This window comes from Erythrolamprus reginae, chromosome 9, assembly GCF_031021105.1.
Source record: "Erythrolamprus reginae isolate rEryReg1 chromosome 9, rEryReg1.hap1, whole genome shotgun sequence".
NCBI lineage: Eukaryota > Metazoa > Chordata > Lepidosauria > Squamata > Dipsadidae > Erythrolamprus > Erythrolamprus reginae.
The window spans coordinates 50,605,879-50,627,338 of NC_091958.1; the positions used below are offsets into that span (position 1 = coordinate 50,605,879).

The 21,460-nt window shown below is 42.7% G+C and overlaps 1 protein-coding gene and 4 non-coding genes across 6 annotated transcripts in view; all 5 read left to right on the forward strand.

The window, feature by feature from the left end:
- LOC139172273 (radial spoke head 10 homolog B-like) overlaps positions 1-21,460 on the forward strand; it is a 48,472-nt gene that overhangs the window by 11,531 nt on the left and 15,481 nt on the right. For both annotated transcript variants that reach the window (XM_070761218.1, XM_070761219.1), the window contains exons 9-14: positions 544-685; positions 2,430-2,551; positions 3,809-3,998; positions 18,782-18,890; positions 19,769-19,848; positions 20,900-21,048. In XM_070761218.1, coding sequence (XP_070617319.1) covers positions 544-685; positions 2,430-2,551; positions 3,809-3,998; positions 18,782-18,890; positions 19,769-19,848; positions 20,900-21,048 — 792 coding nt within the window. The remainder of the gene's footprint in view (positions 1-543; positions 686-2,429; positions 2,552-3,808; positions 3,999-18,781; positions 18,891-19,768; positions 19,849-20,899; positions 21,049-21,460) is intronic.
- Positions 8,146-8,336, forward strand: LOC139172706 (U2 spliceosomal RNA). Its single transcript, XR_011559925.1, has one exon. It is a non-coding gene; the product is annotated as a U2 spliceosomal RNA (small nuclear RNA).
- LOC139172705 (U2 spliceosomal RNA) lies at positions 10,184-10,374 on the forward strand. Its single transcript, XR_011559924.1, has one exon. It is a non-coding gene; the product is annotated as a U2 spliceosomal RNA (small nuclear RNA).
- On the forward strand, positions 12,538-12,728 carry LOC139172695 (U2 spliceosomal RNA). The gene has a single exon (XR_011559914.1). It is a non-coding gene; the product is annotated as a U2 spliceosomal RNA (small nuclear RNA).
- Positions 17,771-17,961, forward strand: LOC139172707 (U2 spliceosomal RNA). Its single transcript, XR_011559926.1, has one exon. It is a non-coding gene; the product is annotated as a U2 spliceosomal RNA (small nuclear RNA).

Below are 21,460 nucleotides of genomic sequence, written 5' to 3' on the forward strand. Positions count from 1 at the left end.
GGTGCTGTAGGATTTCCTGCTCAGGCAGGGGGTTGAACTTGATGACCTGTAAGGTCCCTTTCAACTCTAATAATAAATAGATAGATAGATAGATAGATAGATAGATAGATAGATAGATAGATAGATAGGAAGGAAGGAAGGAAGGAGTGAGTGAGTGAGTGAGTGAGTGAATGAAGGAATGAAGGAAGGAAGGAGTGAGTGAGTGAGTGAAGGAAGGAAGGAAGGAGTGAGTGAAGGAAGGAAGGAAGGAAGGAGTGAGATAGATAGATAGACAGACAGACAGACAAACAAACAAATAAACAAACAAATAAATAAATAAATAAAAGTTCGTGTAAAAAGTGAGAAAATAAGTTCAGCATTTTGCTCTTCTAAACATGTAAGTGATTGTTGCTTCTCTCTCTCATCTTTCTTGGACCTGTTGTACTCACTTTAACTAATTACCATTGTTAATTTTTTTGAAATTGATTGTGTGAATCTTGTTGGGATGGTTAACCAGGTTTTAAAAACGGAACGCTGTCTCTCTCCCCACCCTTCACCCCCCAGGGCAAGCTAGTTTTCAAGAACGGCCGCGTCTACGAAGGCAAATTTAACTACGATCACATATTGGAGTGTCCATCCTTGCAAATTGACATGACCAACATGGAAGAAGTGAGCAAACTCAACCTGAAGGGTTTTTCTGGCATAGGTGAGCTGCTTCAAAGGAGGTGGGGAAGCAAAGGTTAGATTGGATGAGCTTTGCCTAAGAATTATTTATTTATTTTATTTTATTTATTTATTAGATTTGTTTGCCGCCCCTCTCCGAAGACTCGGGGCGGCTAACAACAATGAAAAGACAATGAAAACAAATCTAATATTAAAAATAATCTTAAAAACCCCAATTTAAAGAACCACTCATACATACAAGCATACCATGTATAAATTCTATAAGTGAAATTTCAATTCCCCCATACCTGACGTCAGAGGTGGGTTTTAAGGAGTTTGCGAAAGGCAAGGAGGGTGGGGGCAACTCTGATATATGTGGGGAGCTGGTTCCAGAGGGTCAGGGCCGCCACAGAGAAGGCTCTTCTCCTGGGTCCCACCAAACGACATTGTTTAGTCGTCGGGACCCGGAAAAGGCCAACTCTGTGGGACCTAACCGGTCGCTGGGATTCGTGCGGCAGAAGGCGGTCCCGGAGATATTCTGGTCCGATGCCATGAAGGGCTTTATAGGTCATAACCAACAAGATGCTCCATTAACCCTGAAGCAGTGATGGTTTGCTACCGGTATGGTAGATTACGATGCGTTGGTAGCGATCGGTGCACTGCGCATGCAGCTTAAAGTCTCTTACGTGCACACACACATGTCCCAGTGTGTTTTTGCTTCTGCGCATGTGCAGAAGCAAAAATAAAATTGCCGAAATATCTCTCACACTCATCCCTTTGTGAGTTTTTGCTTCCTGCGCATGGGAATTTTGCTTCCTGTGCAACCTTGCTGGGACGAGCGCGCACGCCGCTCCACTTTTGCTACCGGTGCACAGAGTAGCCCGTACAGTGATGGGCTCCTATGGGAACGGTCAGGAACGCAGTTCCAGTAGCAAAATTTGGAGCTACACCCCAGAGCACCCAATTTGCACTGAAAGATGTTGAAAAAAGTGCATAAGCCACACCCACAGTGTGGTAGTAAAAATTTTGATAGCCCATCACTGATCCCGTACCAGGTATGAACCCAAAACTGGTTTCCATGATCGTGTCTATTCTGTCGGGCTCTCTGGTAGAGTCCTCCCAAAAATTCACAGGTACAAATTTCAGACACATGTTTGAAAATTCAAAACAATGTTCTTTATAATAAAAAGTCCCTTAAACCAAGCCCTCTTTTGGTATAGCAAAGAGCACTCGTCTCCAAACAAACTGGTAATTTGCACAAGTCCCTTATCAGTTCTGTGATACTTAGCTTGCAGCTGTGGGGCAATTCACAGCCCTTCTTCTTTCACAAAGTGAAACACACTTTGCTCTGGTTTAGTTTCAAAGCGGGGGGAAATCAGCACACAAAAAGTCAAAGTCAGTAAAGCAGTCATGAAACACAACAATCATAATCCTCCACAATGGCCAAACCCACAGGCTGCTATTTATAGCAGCCTCACTAATGACCACAGCCCCACCCAACCACAGGTGGCCTCATTTTCTTTGATAATAATCTCTCAGTTGTTGCTGCCTATGCATCGCTCTCCGCATGCGTGGCTGTATCATTAACTCTTGTTCTGAATCCAAGGAGGAGCTAGAGAATTGATCTCCTTCTGAGCTGTCTGCCACACTCTCCTCCTCCCTGTCACTCATGTCTTCTTGGTCAGTCCTTGGGGCAGGAGCTGGGCCAGAGCTAACCACAACAGTGTCCTACGTTTACAGAAGATTGGAGTAAATAGATTTGATGTTTTGTCTTTTTTCCTGCCTAGATAGTGTCAAAGTTGTCGATAATTCAAGGATCTCCTGTTCGTCAGGACCAAACATCGAAATAGATCTATCGACCTTGTTGGCTTTATTTCCAGAAAAAGACAGGGAAGATGAAATGAAACAGGTATGGGAAACTGGTCTACACAACTCTGTGGTCCCTGAGACAGAAACAAAATAGACACCATTTATTTATTTACTTACTTACTTATTTATTCATTCATTCATTCATTCATTCATCGAACCTCATCACCTCGAGGTTCGATTACTGCAACGCTCTCTACATGGGGCTACCTCTGAAAAGTGTTCGGAAACTTCAGATCGTGCAGAACGCAGCCGCGAGAGCCGTCATGGGGCTTCCAAGACTCGCCCACGTTTCTTCAACACTCCGTGGCTTGCCTTGGCTGCCGATCAGTTTCCGGTCACAATTCGAAGTGTTGGTCATGACCTTTAAAGCCCTACATGGCAATGGACCAGATTACCTCCGGAACCACCTGCTACCGCACGAATCCCAGCGACTGATAAGGTCCCACAGAGTTGGCCTTCTCCGGGTCCCGTCGACTAAACAATGTCGTTTGGCGGGCCCCAGGGGAAGAGCCTTCTCTGTGGCGGCCCCGGCCCTCTGGAACCAACTCCCCCCGGAGATTAGAACTGCCCCCACCCTCCCTGTCTTTCGTAAACTACTCAAGACTCATTTATACCGCCAGGCATGGGGGAGTTGAGATAGCTCTTCCCCCTAGGCCATTACAAGTTATGCATGGTATGTTTGTGTGTATGTTTGGTTTTATAATAGGGGTTTTTAGTTGTTTTTTATTATTGGATTGTACATGTTGTGTTTATTATTGTTGTCAGCCGCCCTGAGTCTGCGGAGAGGGGCGGCATACAAATCCAATAAATTATTATTATTATTATTATTATTATTCATTGGATTTGTATGCCGCTCCTCTCTGTGGACTCAGGGCAGCTCACAACATATCAAAAGAACGACATACAGTACAATAACACATGGAATCCAATTAATATAAATAATTAATGAATCTACAATCACTCTAAAAAAGGCAAAAACATTTAAAACCATTCATTCAGATTCACACCACAAACACACCACACATCATCGGTGCTAGAAGGGAGTGGACATTGTGGAGAGGAGGAGGAAGAGGACTGTAGGGTCTTTGGTGCTTTCTGAGCTTGGAGGGTTTCTTGCAGATGTTTCATTACTCAACTAGGTAGCTAGCACGGATGAAAGCCAACTGATGATGTATTCTAGTTTGGTAATGAAACTTCTGCAAAAAAACCCACCAAGCTCAGAAAGCACCAAGAACACACCTCCCAGGCCCTACTAGCTTAAATAACTGCTGACCGATCCATCCTTCGCTTCTTGTAGACAGAATACGCAGTGCTGAGATATATCTCTGAGCTCCGGAGAATCTACACCTTCTACAGCAGCCTGGGCTACGACCACTCCCTGGACAACACCTTCCTGATGACCAAGCTTCAATTCTGGAGGTTCTTGAAGGACTGTAGGTTTCATTACTGCAACCAGACTCTTGCTGCCATGGACCGTATTCTGAACGGTGCGTATTTCTTATTACCTGCCGTTACTTTGTGATGGCTCTAGATAAGAATCACAGGCCCCTGGTTTATCCCAAATTCTCATTACTGTATTTTTGGAGTATAGGATGCACCTTAGTTTTGGAGGTGGAGCTTCAACCACAACAACACAAGAGCACACAACTAATATTAACCGCTCCAAACTTGTCTGTAAAAAATATGACTTCAGTAACCGAGTTGTCGAAGAGTGGAACTCATTACCGGATTCCGTAGTGTCATCCCCAAACCCCCAACACTTTACCCTTAGATTATCTACGGTTGACCTCTCCAGATTCCTAAGAGGTCAGTAAGGGGCGAGTACAAGTGCACTAGAGTGCCTTCCGTTCCCTGTCCTATTGCTCTCCTATATCTCCTATACCTTTCTTCTATTCCTATATCTCTTCTTCTGTTCTTTCATTGATATGTTCTATTCCTATATCTTCGTTTCTGTTAATTGTTAGGTACATTTTACTATGAGTATCTCCTCTATAACCTTCATCATGTATTTTACTATGTGTATATAGATATATACCCACTAAAACCCTCATTGTGTATTGGACAAAATAAATAAATAAATAAAATAAACAAATAAAAAAAGAGGGAGAAAAATCTATCAGTTATTCATCTTTAGTCTGTTCAGTTTCAGCACATTATTTTATCCTCTGGTTAGGGCTGGAAAAAAATATTTGAAAGGAGTAGCAATGAAAACAAGCCTGCAGAGACTTAGGGCTGGGGGAAAAAAATATTCAGAGTAGCAATGAAAAAATCCTGCAAGCCAGGAAGCTTGTTAGCACCTTGTTAGTATTGTATTGGCAGTTCATGGTTAGCAAAAACTTCAGAAGAGAAGGGATTAGGGGTGGCGATTTCTGACAGTCTCAAAATGGGTGAACAGTGCGGTCAGGCGGTAGGGAAAGCGAGTAGAATGCTTGGCTGGGTAGCTAGAGGTATAACAAGCAGGAAGAGGGAGATTAGGAGGGTTTCTCCTAAAGTCTACCAACATTTCAATGCTTTTGAGTGTGTTCAGTTCCAGATTTTTCTGATCGCACCACGAGGCTAGTGTTCAACCTCCCATCTATAGACGGTTTCATCGTTGTCTCGTATGAGACCGATCACTGTTGTATCATCTGCAAACTTCAGCAGTTTAACAGATGGATCGTTTGAGATGCAGTCATTGGTATATAGAGAGAAGTGGTGATGTGGCATCAGATACCTGTGCTTGTGGGTGCCCTGTGCTAATTGTACATGTATCTGATGCGATTTTGTCTGTTGCTTCCTGTCTATTAGGAAGCTTGTGATAGTGGCATTCTAATATTTAAGGGGCTGTCACAGAGTAGAGGGGGTCAATTTATTTTGCAAAGCGTCAAAAGGCAAGACAAGAAACAAGGGATGGAAACTAATCAAAAGAAAGAAGCAACCTGGAATTAAGGAGAAACTTCCAGACAATTACCCTGTTTCCCCGATAGTAAGACACCCTCGATTGTAAGACGTATCGGGGGTTTCAGGGGGGTTGGCTAATATAAGCCGTACCCCGAAAGTAAGACATATGTCTTACTTTCGGGGAAACACGGGGGTATTGCCGGGGGGGGAGCCCGATGACGTCGCTTCCAAGCTCCCCGCGCGCCCCTCGCCTTCGCCTTGCCGCAGCGCCACCGCCTCTTCCCCGGCTTGGCAAAGCGAAGGACGGCGCTGGTCCGAAGCGAGCTGAGCGGGCGGCGGCTTGCAGCGAAGGTGTTCATCCCAGCAACCGAGTCCTGCCGAGGCTTGGCTGCAAGCGGCCAGCGAGGCCGACCGGCTCCCAGGCGAGCGGCCGGAGCTGCGCCCTCCTTCGCCCGCCTCCTTTCCGGCAGGCAGGTGGGGCTGCCCAACTGCGCAGAGCGGCTCCTCCACTCAAGACACACGCTTTCCCGACACGCGTCTGCGGCTCCACGCGTGCACGCTGCTTGGAGCCCTGAGGTTGAACTTGGAAAAGGGCTCACGAGGCTCCTGTCCCGCGGCTGCCCTTCTGGACTCTGGGGAGATGCCTTCGGGAACGCGACCCTTTCAATTTTTTTCCAATGTAAGACATACCCCGAAAGTAAGACGTAGTGGGGCTTTTGGGGGTAAAAAGAAAGTAAGACACTGTCTTACGAACAATTTTATTTATTTATTTTATTTATTTATTTATTTGTCAAACAAGTGTAGAATTATAGTACATATAAACATAACATAACATAAGTAGAACGTAGTAATAGAAAGGATAATATTACTCCAACACTCCACAGTCTGCATTGGTTGCCGATCAGTTTCCGGTCACAATTCATAGTGTTGGTTATGACCTATAAAGCCCTTCATGGCACCGGACCAGAATATCTCTGGGACCGCCTTCTGCCGCACGAATCCCAGCGACCGGTTAGGTCCCACAGAGTCGGCCTTCTTCGGGTCCCGTCGACTAAACAATGTTGTCTGGCGGGACCCAGGGGAAGAGCCTTCTCTGTGGTGGCTCCGATCCTCTGGAACCAGCTCCCCCCTGAGATTAGGATTGCCCCCATCCTCCTTGCCTTTCGTAAACTCCTTAAAACCCACCTCTGTCGTCAGGCATGGGGGAACTGAAACATCTCCCCCTTGCCCATGTTGTTTTGGTGTTTGATTGATTGTGTGCCTGTTTTTTATATATATTGGGGTTGTTTTATGAATTTCTTAACTTAAAATTGTAATTGGATTGGTGGGTATTGGATGTGTCACTATGTACTGTTTTTACCATTGTTGTGAGCTGCCCTGAGTCTGCGGAGATGGGCGGCATATAAATCCAATAAATCTAATCTAATAAGACAGTAGGACGAGTCTGCGGAGAGGGGTGGCATACAAATCTAAATAATGAATCAATAAATCAATAAATCAGTAAATCAGTAAGTAAGTAAGTAAGTAAGTAAGTAAGTAAGTAAGTAAGGACAGGGACATTAGGCACATAAGTGCACTTATGCACGCCCCTTACAGACCTCTTAGAAAAGGGGAGAGGTCAATTGTAGATAATGTAAGGTTGAAGATTTTGGGGTTGGGGGAAGCAAAAACAGAGTCAGGTAATGAGTTCCAGGCAGTGACCACTCTATTGCTCAATTAACCAATGGAACAACTGGCCTCCAGAAATTGTGAATGCTGGAAGATTTTAAGAAGAGATTGCACCAACTTTTTTCTGAATTGATATAGGTTTTCCTGCTTAAGCTGGGGTTGGACTAGAAGACCTCGAAAGTCTCTTCCAACTCTATTCTGATTCTACAATAACAGATTCCTGCAGTTTTCTTGACAATATTCCAGAAGTTGTTTGCACTTTGCTTCTTCTACCTGGGGCTGAGGACAGGAGGATCAGAGGGAAGTAAATTGAATCTGGTTTGCTTCCTCCACCAACCACTAATTTTAACATGCCAGCTCACATTATTTGCACTTCACAGATAATCCAATCAGTCCTTGAAGCATTCAAATGTAAATTTTCAGACAGTTCTTTTCTCCTTATATACTGTACTTCATTCCTTTTTTCCAAATGTTTTTAAATGGCCTTTTTTTTTCCAAGAAAGAATGAAAGAGAAAAAGGATTCAGATGACAAAAGTTTGAAAGAGAGAGAAACAGGATGCCTCGAGAATTAAAATCTGGAGAGGGAAATACAGAGGCTGATTCTTCAAAAACAAATTTTCAAAAAAATTCACCTCCAAATCTCTGCAAAACTGATGGTGATTTGCAAAAAACCCCCAAAACCTAGTTACATGTTGTTGTTGCTTAAGTGGAAGATAATAAAACAATATGTACTCCTCTAAGCTCAAGAGTTTCGAAAGTTTTAAAAGCAACAAGATGATTGATTACTCATCCGGTTGTGAAGATGGAGGGGGTGGAGTTATGCAAATCTAAAACCAATGGGTGAAAGCAAAAAGTCCCAAATTGGTCATAATCAAAGAAAATCTATCAATTCTGCAGAGGATCCTAACTGGAAGCTGTTCCTTGTGGGGGGATTTAGAAACGATGCGTTTGGAGAGGAGAATCCTTAGAGCAGGGACCGATCTGACCCGGCTTTAGCGTTTAGCTCCTATGCAAATCCATCGTTGTCCCCCAAACCTCTAATTTCAAGAGAAGGGAAGCCGTTGGCCTCCCTCCCAGGGACCAGTATCGCTTCTCGGCCTTTTGGCTAAGATCAAGTGTAGTATCTGTTCTTATCAGTTTAATATCTGATATGTCCTCTATCTGAGGACTGTGTATTAAATGGATTTTTGAAACCAGGAGATGGACTAGGGGCTTGCTCCATCCACTCCACGCATTGACCTGGTATTGCAGTACCTCCAGGCCCAGTGCACCCCCCTAACTTGGTCCAAAATTAGATTTGAATTTTCTTTTTCTTCTCTTTTTCTTTCTTCTATATTTTCTTTTCCATCTTCCTCATCCTTGCCTACATCTTCTTTTCCTCTTTCTTTCTTTCTTTCTTTCCTTTTCTTTCATTCTTTCTTTCTTTCTTTTTCTTTCTTTCTTTCTTCTCCATTCAATTTCTCTTTCATTTTCTCCTGTTCTTTTACTTCCTTCTCTCTTTTCTTTATACCTCTTCTCCATTCACTTCTGCTTCTCCTTTCCTTACTCCTTTCCTCTCCTTTTCTTCTTACTTTATTTCTTTCCACGTTTTCTTTCTATTCCTCCTCCCTCCGTATTTATTTGCAGTTCTTCTTCTTTAATTTATATATTTTTTTGTTTATAAGCATTTGTAATGCAACGTATGAATGCTTCCGGAGGGGAAAAGGATGGTAATCCCTCCCCTCCTTCTTAACTGGAATCCTCCTTTTCCATGAAAGTATTTTGCTAAATTTAGTCTTGGTTTAGGGTAGAAATTAGACAGTTATTTCCCTGATCCGTCCCACTGTTCCTTCTGCTCTTCTTCAGGCTAGTGTGTTTTGGCTGTTAGAGCTTCAGTTGGGCCATTAATGGCCATCCTCTTCTCCGCCTCCTGAGAAGATTCCCCTGGATCTAGCAAAGTTGGCTAGATCCTACTGGATCTGGAAGATCCTTACTGGATCCTAAAGCTCTAGAAGTTATTATGCATAGAAAGCATAGTTCCCTCTAAGCTGAGCAGTGAGCAATCGCTCACTTAAAAATCATCATCAACTCAGAGTTTTCCAAACCTGCCCAGAAGCCGAGAGGGAAAGAGTGAGAGGGAAGGAGAGAGAGAGGAAGAGAGGAAGAGAGAGAAACAGATAGAAAAAAGAGAGGAAGGAAAAGAGAAAGAAAAAGAATGGGAGTAAGGAAGAGAGAAAGAAAATCAAAATCTAGTTTGAAACTAGCTCAACTATTTAAGTGGCATTTTGATATTGATAGAGTTGCCCTATTATGAGCTCACTGTTATAGACACACAGTACAGTATTTTATTTTGAAATTCTCTGAGGCAAAACAGGGTGGGTTTTTTATTTGTTTGTTTGTTTGTTTATTTATTTATTTATTTGTTTGTTTGTTTATTTAATATTTCTGTGCCGCCCAGTCCCGAAGGGACTGCCGCTCAGACACTATACTTTTCCGCCCACCCCCCCAAAAAATTAGAGGGAACACTGAAAGTACCTCTTTTGGGGGCAGATCATTTGTGCCAAGCCTTTTTTTGCAAGAAAGGAGGGAAAAGATTCAAATGACAAAAGGTGGAAAGAAACAGAAACAGGATACCCCGAGGGTAGAGAGAGAAGTACAGAGACTGATTTCTCTCTCTTTCAAAAAATTCACTTTCCAATCTCTGCAAGCTGGACCGTGATTTGCAAAAAAACCAGTTGCAGGTTGTCCTTGCTTAAGCGGAAGATAAGAAAACAATATGTACGTACTCCTGTAATCTAAGCTCAAGAGTTTCGAAAGTTTTAAAAGCGACAAGATGATTGATGACTCATCCAGTTGTGAAGAGGGAGGGGGTGGAGTCATGCAAATCTTAAACCAATGGGTGAAAGCAGAAAGTCCCACATTTGTCATAATCAAAGAAAATCTATCAATTCTGCACAGGATCCTAACTAGAAGCTGTTCCTTGTGGGGGGATTTGGAAACGATGCGTTTGGAGAGGAGAATCCTTAGAGCAGGAACTGATCGGACCTGGTTTTAGTGCTTAGTCCCTACGCAAATCCAACGTTGTCCCCCAAACCTCTAATTTCAAGAGAAGGGAAGCCGTTGGCCTCCCTCCCAGGCACCAGTATCGCTTCTCGGCCTTTTGGCTAAGATCAAGTGTAGTATCTGTTCTTATCAGTTTAATATCTGATATGTCCTCTATCTGAGGACTGTGTATTAAATGGATTTTTGGAAGCAGGAGATGGACTAGGGGCTTGCTCCATCCACTCCACGCATTGACCTGGTATTGCAGTACCTCCAGGCCCAGTGCACCCCCCCTAATTTGGTTCAAAATTAGATTTGAATTTCCTTTTTCTTCTCTTTTTCTTTCTTCTATATTTTCTTTTCCATCTTTTCCATCCTTGCCTACATCTTCTTTTCCTCTTTCTTTCCTTTTCTTTCATTCTTTCTTTCTTTTTCTTTCTTTCTTTCTTCTCCATTCAATTTCTCTTTCATTTTTTCCTTTTCTTTTACTTCCTTCTCTCTTTTTCTTTATACCTCTTCTCCATTCACTTCTGCTTCTCCTTTCCTTACTCCTTTCCTCTCCTTTTCTTCTTACTTTATTTCTTTCCATGCTTTCTTTCTATTCCTCCTCCCTCCGTATTTATTTGCAGTTCTTCTTTTTTAATTTATATATTTTTTTGTTTATAAGCATTTGTAATGCAAGGTATGAATGCTTTCGGAGGGGAAAAAGATGGTAATCCCTCCCCTCCTTCTTAACTGGAATCCTCCTTTTCCATGAAAGTATTTTGCTAAATTTAGTCTTGGTTTAGGGTAGAAATTAGACAGTTATTTCCTTGATCCGTCCCACTGTTCCTTCTGCTCTTCTTCAGGCTAGTGTGTTTTGGCTGTTAGAGCTTCAGTTGGGCCATTAATGGCCATCCTCTTCTCCGCCTGTTGAGAAGATTCCCCTGGATCTAGCAAAGTTGGCTAGATCTTACTGGATCTGGAAGACACTTACTGGATCCTAAAGCTCTAGAAGTTATTCTGCATAGAAAGTACAGTAGTCCCTCACCTATCGCTGGTGTTACATTCCAGACCTGGCCGCGATTGGTGAAATCCGCGATGGGGAATTTATCGACTGATAGTACTTATTTAAGTATTTATATTGTAATTGTTTGGTAGTTTTCATTGTTTTAAGTGTTTATAAACCCTTCCCACACAGTATTTATTTTAGATACAGTATTTAAATACAGTATTTACAATTTTAGATATATATATATATTTTTAAAAACCTGCCGATCGAGTTCGGCGGGCTGTTTAAATCTGCCCATCGGCTTCCTCAGAAACCCGCAATGAAGTGAAGCCGCAGTAGGTGAAGCGCGGTATAGCGAGGGACTACTGTACATCTTTTGGGAGCAGATCATTTGTGCCAGGCCTTTTGTTGCAAGAAGGAACAAAGGAGGAAAAAGATTCAAATGACAAAAGGTTGAAAGAAATAGAAGCAGGATACCCCGAGGGTAGAGAGAGAAGTACAGAGACTGATTTCTCTCTCTTTCAAAAAATACACCTTCTAATCTCTGCAAGACTGACTGTGGTTTGCAAAAAAACAGTTGCAGGTTGTTGTTGCTTAAGTGAAAGATAAGGTAATTCCCTCCCTCCTCCTTAACTGGAGTCCTTCTCCATGAAAGTATTTTGCTAAGTTTAGTCTACTAACTAATCAACTAATCAAAGAGGGAAGCAACTTAGAACTAAGGAGAAAATCCCTGACAGTTAGAACAATTAACCAGTGGAAAAGCTTGCCTCCAGAAATTGTGAATGTTCCAACACTGAAAGTTTGAAAGAAGATGTTGGATAATCATTTGTCTGAAGTAGTGTAGGGTTTCCTGACAAAGCAGGGGGTTGGACTAGAAGACCTCCAAGGTCCCTTCACACTTTTTGCATTTTATCAAATAATCCAATCAGTCCTTGAAGCATTCAAATGAAAATTTTCAGGCTGTTCTTTTGCAATGGGTGAAATTCCTCCTTATATACTTTCCTTCCCCCACCCCCCCCAAATGTTTTTAAATGGCCTTTTTTTTTGCAAGAAACAATGAAAGAGAAAAAGGATTCAAATGACAAAAGTTTGAGAGAGAAACAGGATGCCTCTAATCTAAGCTAAAGAGTTTCGAAAGTTTTAAAAGCGACAAGATGATTGATGACGCATCCAGTTGTGAAGAGGGAGGGGGTGGAGTCATGCAAATCTAAAACCAATGGGTGAAAGCAGAAAGTCCCAAATTTGTCACAATCAAAGAAAATCCATCAATTCTGCAGAGGATCCTAACTGGAAGCTGTTCCTTGTGGGGGGATTTGGAAACGATGCGTTTGGAGAGGAGAATCCTTAGAGCAGGGACCGATCCGACCCAGCTTTAGCGCTTAGTCCCTACGCAAATCCATCATTGTCCCCCAAACCTCTAATTTCAAGAGAAGGGAAGCCGTTGGCCTCCCTCCCAGGGACCAGTATCGCTTCTCGGCCTTTTGGCTAAGATCAAGTGTAGTATCTGTTCTTATCAGTTTAATATCTGATATGTCCTCTATCTGAGGACTGTGTATTAAATGGATTTTTGGAACCAGGAGATGGACTAGGGGCTTGCTCCATCCACTCCACGCATTGACCTGGTATTGCAGTACCTCCAGGCCCAGTGCACCCCCCTAATTTGGTTCAAAATTAGATTTGAATTTTCTTTTTCTTCTCTTTTTCTTTCTTCTATATTTTCTTCTCCATCTTCTCCATCCTTGCCTACATCTTCTTTTTCCTCTTTCTTTCTTTCTTTCTTCTCCATTCAATTTCTCTTTCATTTTCTCCTTTTCTTTTACTTCCTTCCCTCTTTCCTTTCCTTTCCACCCCTTCTCCACTTCGCTTCTCCTTTCCTTATTCCTTTCCTCTCCTTTTCTTCTTAATATATTTCTTTCCATATTTTCTTTCTGTTCTTCCTCCCCTCCATATTTATTTCCAGTTCTCCTTTTCTTTTTTAATTTTTTTATTCATAAGCATTTTTTAATGTAAGGTATGAATGCTTCCAGAGGGGGAAAGGATGGTAATTCCCTCCTTCTTAACTGGAGTCCTTCTTCTCCATGAAAGTATTTTGCCAAGTTTAGTCTTGGTTTAGGATAGAAATTAGACGGTTCTTTCTCAGATCCGTTCCACTGTTCCTTCCACTTTTCTCCGTGCTACTGTGTTCCAGCTATTAGAACTTCAGTCGGGTCATTAATGCCCATCCTCTTTTCTGCCTGTTGAGAAGATTCCCCTGGATTCAACAAAGTTGGCTAGATCCTTGCTGGATCCCTACTAGATGAGCCAGCAATGTGCAGCAGCTGCCAAAAAAACCAACACAATTCTAGCTTTAATTAACCAAGGGGTAGAATCAAATCACGCAAAGTGTTAATACCACTTTATAAGGCCTTGGTAAGGCCACACTTGGAATACGGCGTTCAGTTTTGGTTGCCATGATGTAAAAAGGATGTTGAGAGTGCAGAGAAGAGCAACAAAGATGATTAGGGGACTGGAGGCTAAAACATATAAAGAAGGTTGCAGGAACTGGATATGTCTAGTTTAATGAAAAAAATAGGAGTGGGGAGACATGATGAGACATGATAGCAGTGTTCAAATATCTCAGGGGTTGCCCCAAAGAAGAGGGCATTAAACTATTCTCCAAAGCACCTGAAGGCAGTTCAAGAAACAATGGGTGGAAACTAATCAAGGAGAGAAGCAACTTAGAACTAAAGAGAAAATTCCTGACAGTTAGAACAATTAACCAGAAGCTGTGAATGCTCCAACACTGGAAGTTTTTAAGAAGATGTTGGATAAACAATGTTGTTTGTCAGGGTCTAGGGGAAGAGCCTTCTCTGTGGCGGCCCCAGCCCTCTGGAACCAACTCCCCCCGGAGATTAGAATTGCCCCCACCCTCCTCGCCTTTCATAAGCTCCTTAAAACCCACCTCTGCCGTCAGGCATGGGGGAACTGAGATACTCTTTCCCCCTAGGCCTTTACAATTTATGCATGGTATGTTTGCTTGTAGGTATGATTGGTTTTAAAATAAGGGTTTTTTAGTTGTTGTAGTGTTGGATTTACATGCTGTTTTTATTATTGTTGTTAGCGCCCCGAGTCTACGGAGAGGGGTGGCATACAAATTTACTTATTTATTTATTTATTTATTTATTGGATTTGTATGCCGCCCCTCTCCAGAGACTCGGGGCGGCTAACAGCGACAATAAAACAGTGTACAATAGTAATTTGGTATTGATGATTAAAAATCAATTAATATAAAAACCAAACATACATACATACATACCATGCATAGAATTGTAAAGGCCTAGGGGGAAAGAGGATCTCAATTCCCCCATGCCTGGCGGCAGAGGTGGGTTTTAAGTTGTTTACGAAAGGCAAGGAGGGTGGGGGCAGTTCTAATCTCTGGGGGGAGTTGGTTCCAGAGGGCCGGGGCCGCCACAGAGAAGGCTCTTCCCCTGGGTCCCGCCAGGCGACATTGCTTAGTTGACGGGACCCGGAGAAGATCCACTCTGTGGGACCTAACTGGTCGCTGGGATTCGTGCAGCAGAAAGCGGTCCCTGAGGTAATCTGGTCCGGTGCCATGAAGGGCTTTATAGGTCATAACCAACACTTTGAATTGTGACCGGAAACTGATCGGCAACCAATGCAGATTGCGGAGTGTTGGTGTAACATGGGCATATTTGGGAAAGCCCATGATTGCTCTCGCAGCTGCATTCTGCACGATCTGAAGTTTCCGAACATTTTTCAAAGGTAGCCCCATGTAGAGAGCGTTACAGTAGTCAAGCCTCGAGGTGATGAGGGCATGAGTGACCGTGAGCAGTGACTCCCGGTCCAAGTAGGGTCGCAACTGGTGCACCAGGCGAACCTGGGCAAACGCCCCCCTCGCCACAGCTGAAAGATGTTTCTCTAATGTGAGCTGTGGATCCAATAAATAAATAAATGAATGAATGAATGAATGAATGAATGAATGAATGAATGATTGAATGAATGAATGAATAAATAAACAAACAAACAAACAAACAAACCATTTGTCTGAAGTAGTGTAGGGTTTCCTGCCCAAGCAGGGGGGTTGGACTAGAAGACCTCCAAAGTCCCTTGCAACTCTGTTATCATTAAAAGTGGGCTGTCATTCACTTGCAATCTATGGGCGCTCTTCCTTCTTGCCATCATTTCAAGGTGACATTCGGCCCCAAAGAGCCCCCAAACCCACCAAAAATAGCTGAATTACAGGGAACCCCATATATTGAAGCGTTTGTGTTCTGGCAACAGACTGGAAGTCTCCTCCGGCCCGAGGCCATTCAAGCTGGTTTTCCTACATAAGACAGGACTGGAACTCGCATCTCCCATTTTTTAGCGTGCTCCTCAACTGTCACCCCAAACTAGCTCTCTCAATGGAACATTTACTTGGCTTCCTGTGTTAGATTGCAAGGACAACTTCTTCTACAAAACCTTCTTTCTTTTACCAGGCAAAAATGAGATAAGAAATGTATGCAATTAAATATTGCACCGTTTTGACAGCACAAAGATTACATTTGCGCAATCCTGGAAAAACAAAGAAACACCACGAGATGGAGAAATAATTTAAAAAAATATTGGAGCCTGCAAAAATGGACAGATTGACATTAAGAATTAAATAGAAAGAAGATAGAAACATAGAAACATAGAAGACTGACGGCAGAAAAAGACCTTATGGTCCATCTAGTCTGCCCTTATACTATTTCCTTTATTTCATCGTACAATGGATCTATGTTTATCCCAGGCATGTTTAAATCCAGTTACTGTGGATTTACCAACCACATCTGCTGGAAGTTTGTTCCAAGGATCTACTACTCTTTCAGTGAAATAATATTTTCTCACGTTGCTTTTGATCTTTCCCCCAACTCACTTCAGATTGTGTCCCCTTGTTCTTGTGTTCACTTTCCTATTAAAAACACTTCCCTCCTGAACCTTATTTAACCCTTTAACATATTTAAATGTTTCGATCATGTCCCCCCTTTTCCTTCTGTCCTCCAGACTATACAGATTGAGTTCATTAAGTCTTTCCTGATACGTTTTATGCTTAAGACCTTCCACCATTCTTGTAGCCCGTCTTTGGACCCGTTCAATTTTGTCAATATCTTTTTGTAGGTGAGGTTTCCTGAACTGAACACAGTATTCCAAATGTGGTATCTCCACGCTCTATATAAGGGGATCACAATCTCCCTCTTCCTGCTTGTTATACCTCTAGCTATGCAGCCAAGCATCCTACTTGCTTTTCCTACTGCCCGACCACATTGCTCACCCATTTTGAGACTGTCAGAAATCACTACCCCCAAATCCTTCTCTTCTGAAGTTTTTGCTAACACAGAACTGCCAATGCATACAGAATATTATCAACCATGGAATCTATTTTTAATCCATGGTTGTGCAAACGGTGAAGATTAAGAATGCAATAAATTATTGTTAAGCAAACTAAATGTTCAGACAACACAATGTTCATTAAGCACTAGTAAATATAATTCATAAAGACCTCAATTTTATTTATTTATTTATTTTATTTATTTTATTATTTGGATTTGTATGCCGCCTCTCTCCGAAGACTCGGGGCGGCTCACAACAAGTGAAAAAACAATCCAATACATAATCCAATTAATTAAAATATGAAAAGTTTTTAAAAAACCCTATACTAACATACACACACACAAGCATACCATGCATAAATTCAGCGGGCCCAGGGGGAGATGTTCAGTTTCCCCATGCCTGATGGCAAAGGTGGGTTTTGAGAAGTTTACGGAAGACAGGAAGAGTAGGGTCAGTTCTGATCTCCGGGGGGAGTTGGTTCCAGAGAGTCGGTGCCGCCACAGAGAAGGCTCTCCCCCTGGGGCCCGCCAACCGACATTGTCTAAAAATAAAGATGTTTTTTCTTGTTTTCTTCCTCCCCCAACCACTATTTTTAACTTGCCCAGCAACTGGGTAGTTGTTCACACTTTTTGCATTCTATCAGATAATCCAATCAGTCCTTGAAGCATTCAAATGTAAATTTTCAGGCTGTTTTTTTTTTTTACAGTGGGTGTGATTTCCCTTTATATACTTTCCTTTTTTTCACCAAATGTTTTTAAATAGCCTTTTTTTTTTTTGCAAGAAGGAATGAACCAGAAAGAGGGTTCAAATGACAAAAGGTTGAAAGAAATAGAAGCAGGATACCCTGAGGGTAGAGAGAGAAGTACAGAGACTGATTTCTCTCTCTTTCAAAAAATTCACTTTCCAATCTGCAAGATGGACCGTAATTTGCAAAAAAATAGTTGGGGGTGGTTGTTGCTTAAGCAGAAGATAATAAAACAATATGTACTCCTGTAATCTAAGCTCAAGAGTTTCGAAAGTTTTAAAAGCGACAAGATGATTGATGACTCAACCAGTTGTGAAGAGGGAGGGGGTGGAGTCATGCAAATCTAAAACCAATGGGTGAAAGCAGAAAGTCCCAAATTTGTCACAATCAAAGAAAATCCATCAATTCTGCAGAGGATCCTAACTGGAAGCCGTTCCTTGTGGGGGGATTTGGAAACGATGTGTTTGGAGAGGAGAATCCTTAGAGCAGGGACCGATCTGACCCGGCTTTAGTGCTTAGTCCCTACGCAAATCCATCGTTGTCCCCCAAACCTCTAATTTCAAGAGAAGGGAAGCCGTTGGCCTCCCTCCCAGGCACCAGTATCGCTTCTCGGCCTTTTGGCTAAGATCAAGTGTAGTATCTGTTCTTATCAGTTTAATATCTGATATGTCCTCTATCTGAGGACTGTGTATTAAATGGATTTTTGAAACCAGGAGATGGACTAGGGGCTTGCTCCATCCACTCCATGCATTGACCTGGTATTGCAGTACCTCCAGGCCCAGTGCACCCCCCTAATTTGGTTCAAAATTAGATTTGAATTTCTTTTTCCTTTGCTTGCCTTCTTTTTTTCTTCTTCTATATTTTCTTTCTACCTCTTTTTGATCCTTGCCTACTTCTCCTTCTGTTCCTCCTTATTACTTTCTCCACCCCTTCTTCAGTCACTTCTACTTCTCCTTTTCTTATTCCTTTTCTTTCTTTGTTATTTTATTTCATTTCCTTCCATGTTTTCTTTCTATTCCTCCTCCCTCCATACTTTTTTCCTCTTCTCCTTTTCTTATTCCCTTCTTTGCCTTTTCTCAACCTTCCTCCTTCCCTCCCTCCTTCCTTTTTCTTTCTTTCTTTCTTTCTTTCTTTCTTTCTGTATTACATTTCTGTGTGAAAGATGATAGAAAATAGCTAGCTGGATAGCTAGCTAGCTAGCTAGAGATAGATAGATAGATAGATAGATAGATAGATAGATAGATAGATAGATAGATAGATAGATAGATACATACATACATACATACATACATACAAAGATACATACATAGATACATAGACAAATAGAAGCTAGCTAGCTACCTATATAGACAGACAGACACAGATGATAGATAGCTAGATAACTAAAATGATAAATAAAAGGTAGCTAGCTACTTAGAGAGACACAGATAATACAGACAGACAAACAGTCAGACACAGACAAATAGTAAAGAGATGCGAGAGAGAGAGAGACTAGATGAATGGATGGATAGATAGATAGATAGATAGATAGATAGATAGATAGATAGATAGATAGATAGATAGCCAGACAGCTTCCTCTGTATCTGTGCATGATGGTATTTGTGTTTTTCAGATAAAACATTACTGGAAGAGATTCATTCTCCGTATGAGACGTTGTTACTTAGGATGTTTCTGACCTACCTGATTTACCTGTCCTTCCACATTTATCACAACGATTTTGAGTAAGTAGATTGCACTTGATGAGCTGGCCGTGCCGTTTGAGACCTCTTGCCCATGTCTATCCGATTGAGGACACATCTGTCTGGAGTTTCTAGACATGTCTCCAGTTTAGATTGGTTTAAAAGCGACCAGTTAGGTCCCACAGTGGGTCTTCTCCGGGTCCCGTCAACCAAACAATGTCGCTTGGCGGGACCCAGGGGAAGAGCCTTCTCTGTGGCGGCCCCAGCCCTCTGGAACCAAGTCCCCCCAGAGATTAGAATTGTCCCCACCCTCCTTGCCATTCGTAAGCTGCTTAAAATCCACCTCTGCCGCCAGGCATGGGGGAATTGAGATTCCCTTTCCCTCTAGGCCTTTACAATTTTATGCATGGTATGTCTGTATGTATGATTGGTTTTTATATAATGGGTTTTTAGTATTGGATTATTTTCATATACTGTTTTATTACTGTTGTTAGCCGCCCCGAGTCTGCAAAGAGGGGCGGCATACAAATCCATTAAATGAATGAATGAATGAATGAATGAATGAATGAATGAATGAATGAATGAATGGAATTTAGACTCAAATTATGGAGATTTTACACCCGGGGAAATAGGTTGTAAGGTCAACTAGTTGCTTGCTGTGTGATAAATATGGATGACCTCAATTGCAACTCAACTCTTTTCAGATGAGATGGAATTAAATTTTGGATCACGTTGCATATGGAAAGGACCAGGTTGGGTTGACCCCTGAATGCATCTCACCAGTTAACGTAACAGGGATAGTGTCTCAGAAGTAAATTGAACTGAACTTGGTTTCTCCCACCCACCCCCTGAATTTTTGAACCTGGTTTTGTCGACTTTTCCAATAGCAGCCTTATAATGGTGGCCTTCTCTAACCCTAGTGACACAAGCCCTCGCCTGTTCAAGTGCTTCTCCAAGATGATGGTCAAGAATATTTCTCCCCACGCCTGCCGTGTCAAAGGTAGGGACAACATTTGCGTGGCTGGTGGGTTTTCTGATCTTCTCCACTCTCCTCTCTTGCCTGTTCCGACCAGTTAATATCCTTGTACAGTGGTACCTCTACTTACGAACTTAATTTGTTCCGTGACCAGGTTCTTAAGTAGAAAAGTTTGTAAGAAGTAGGAATTTTCCCCATAGGAATCAATGTAAAAGCAAATAATGCATGCGATTGGGGAAACCACAGGGAGGGTGGAGGCCCTGTTTCCTCCCAGGAGATTCCTAGAGAGGCCCCACAGAGGCTTCTCCCCGCCTTTTCCTGCCCTGTTTTCTCCCAGGAGAATCCTAGGGAGGCCCCACAGAGGCTTCTCCCCGCCTTTTCCTGCCCTGTTTCCCCTCAGGAGATTCCTAGAGAGGCCCCACAGAGGCTTTCCCCCCTTTTCTGGCCCTGTTTCCTCCCAGGAAACTCCTAGAGAGGCCACACAGAGGCTTCTCCCCGCCTTTTCCTGCCCTGTTTCCTCTCAGGAGATTCCTAGAGAGGCCCCAAAGAGGCTTCTCTCTGCCTTTTCTGGTTACAGTTTTGGAGGCTCAGGTTTGTAAGGAAAATGGTTCCTGAGAAGAGGCAAAAAAATCTTAAACACCCAGTTCTTATCTCGAAAAGTCCGTAAGTAGAGGCATTCTTAGGCAGAGGTACCACTTACTAGCCAACTGAGGAAGCACGGTGACTTGGATGGTTAGAATGCTGGAGTGTGGGTGGAAGCGGCGCTGGCAGCATTTATGCTTCTGGCAGCACCCGAGGCAGGGGGCGACCCAGGAAGGAGAGCGAATTGTCACCCCAGCGAGCGACACTGGTAAAGGTTGTAAGTCAAGGATTTAACAGTTCACTTGAACGATGACGATCATTCAAGCCACTCCCACCTGGTCACGTGGCCGGCAAGTTACTCCTACCCAGTCACATGACCATTAAGCCACACCCACAAAGTAAGCCACACCCACAGTGTGGCAGTAACATTTTTGGCTGCCCATTACTGCACAAGTGCTATGTCAATCATCTCTCCTTCTTCTCACCTTCCCAGGCATTTTATTCCAGGACCGTCAGCAAGCCGTCTACGCGCTCAGCTTCATCGATAAATGCTGGGAGGTTTTCCAGGCGTTCTGTAGACCAAGTGTTCTACCTCCTTACGAACCCACAATGAAGATGAGACACTTCATTTGGATGCTGGAAGTAATCCTTAACTCTCCGAAACATTAGCAGCAGTTCTTTCATTAACCTTGACCGATCTGATCTGATGGAATATCAAGGCCGCACGATCCAATCTGGGTCGGTCCCTGGGATCCACTGACGGACCCAGATTGGATCCTGCAACATTATCCTGTGGAGATGTATATTCACTTTCATTTGTAATATCAAGGTTATCAATGTTTCCAAATGTAAAATAATGCACTTGGGGAAAAGGAATCCTCAATCTGAGTATTGCATTGGCAGTTCTGCATTAGCAAAAACTTCAGAAGAGAAGGATTTAGGGGTGGTGATTTCCGACAGTCTCAAAATGGGTGAACAGTGCAGTCAGGCGGTAGGGAAAGCGAGTAGAATGCTTGGCTGCATAGCTAGAGGTATAACAAGCAGGAAGAGGGAG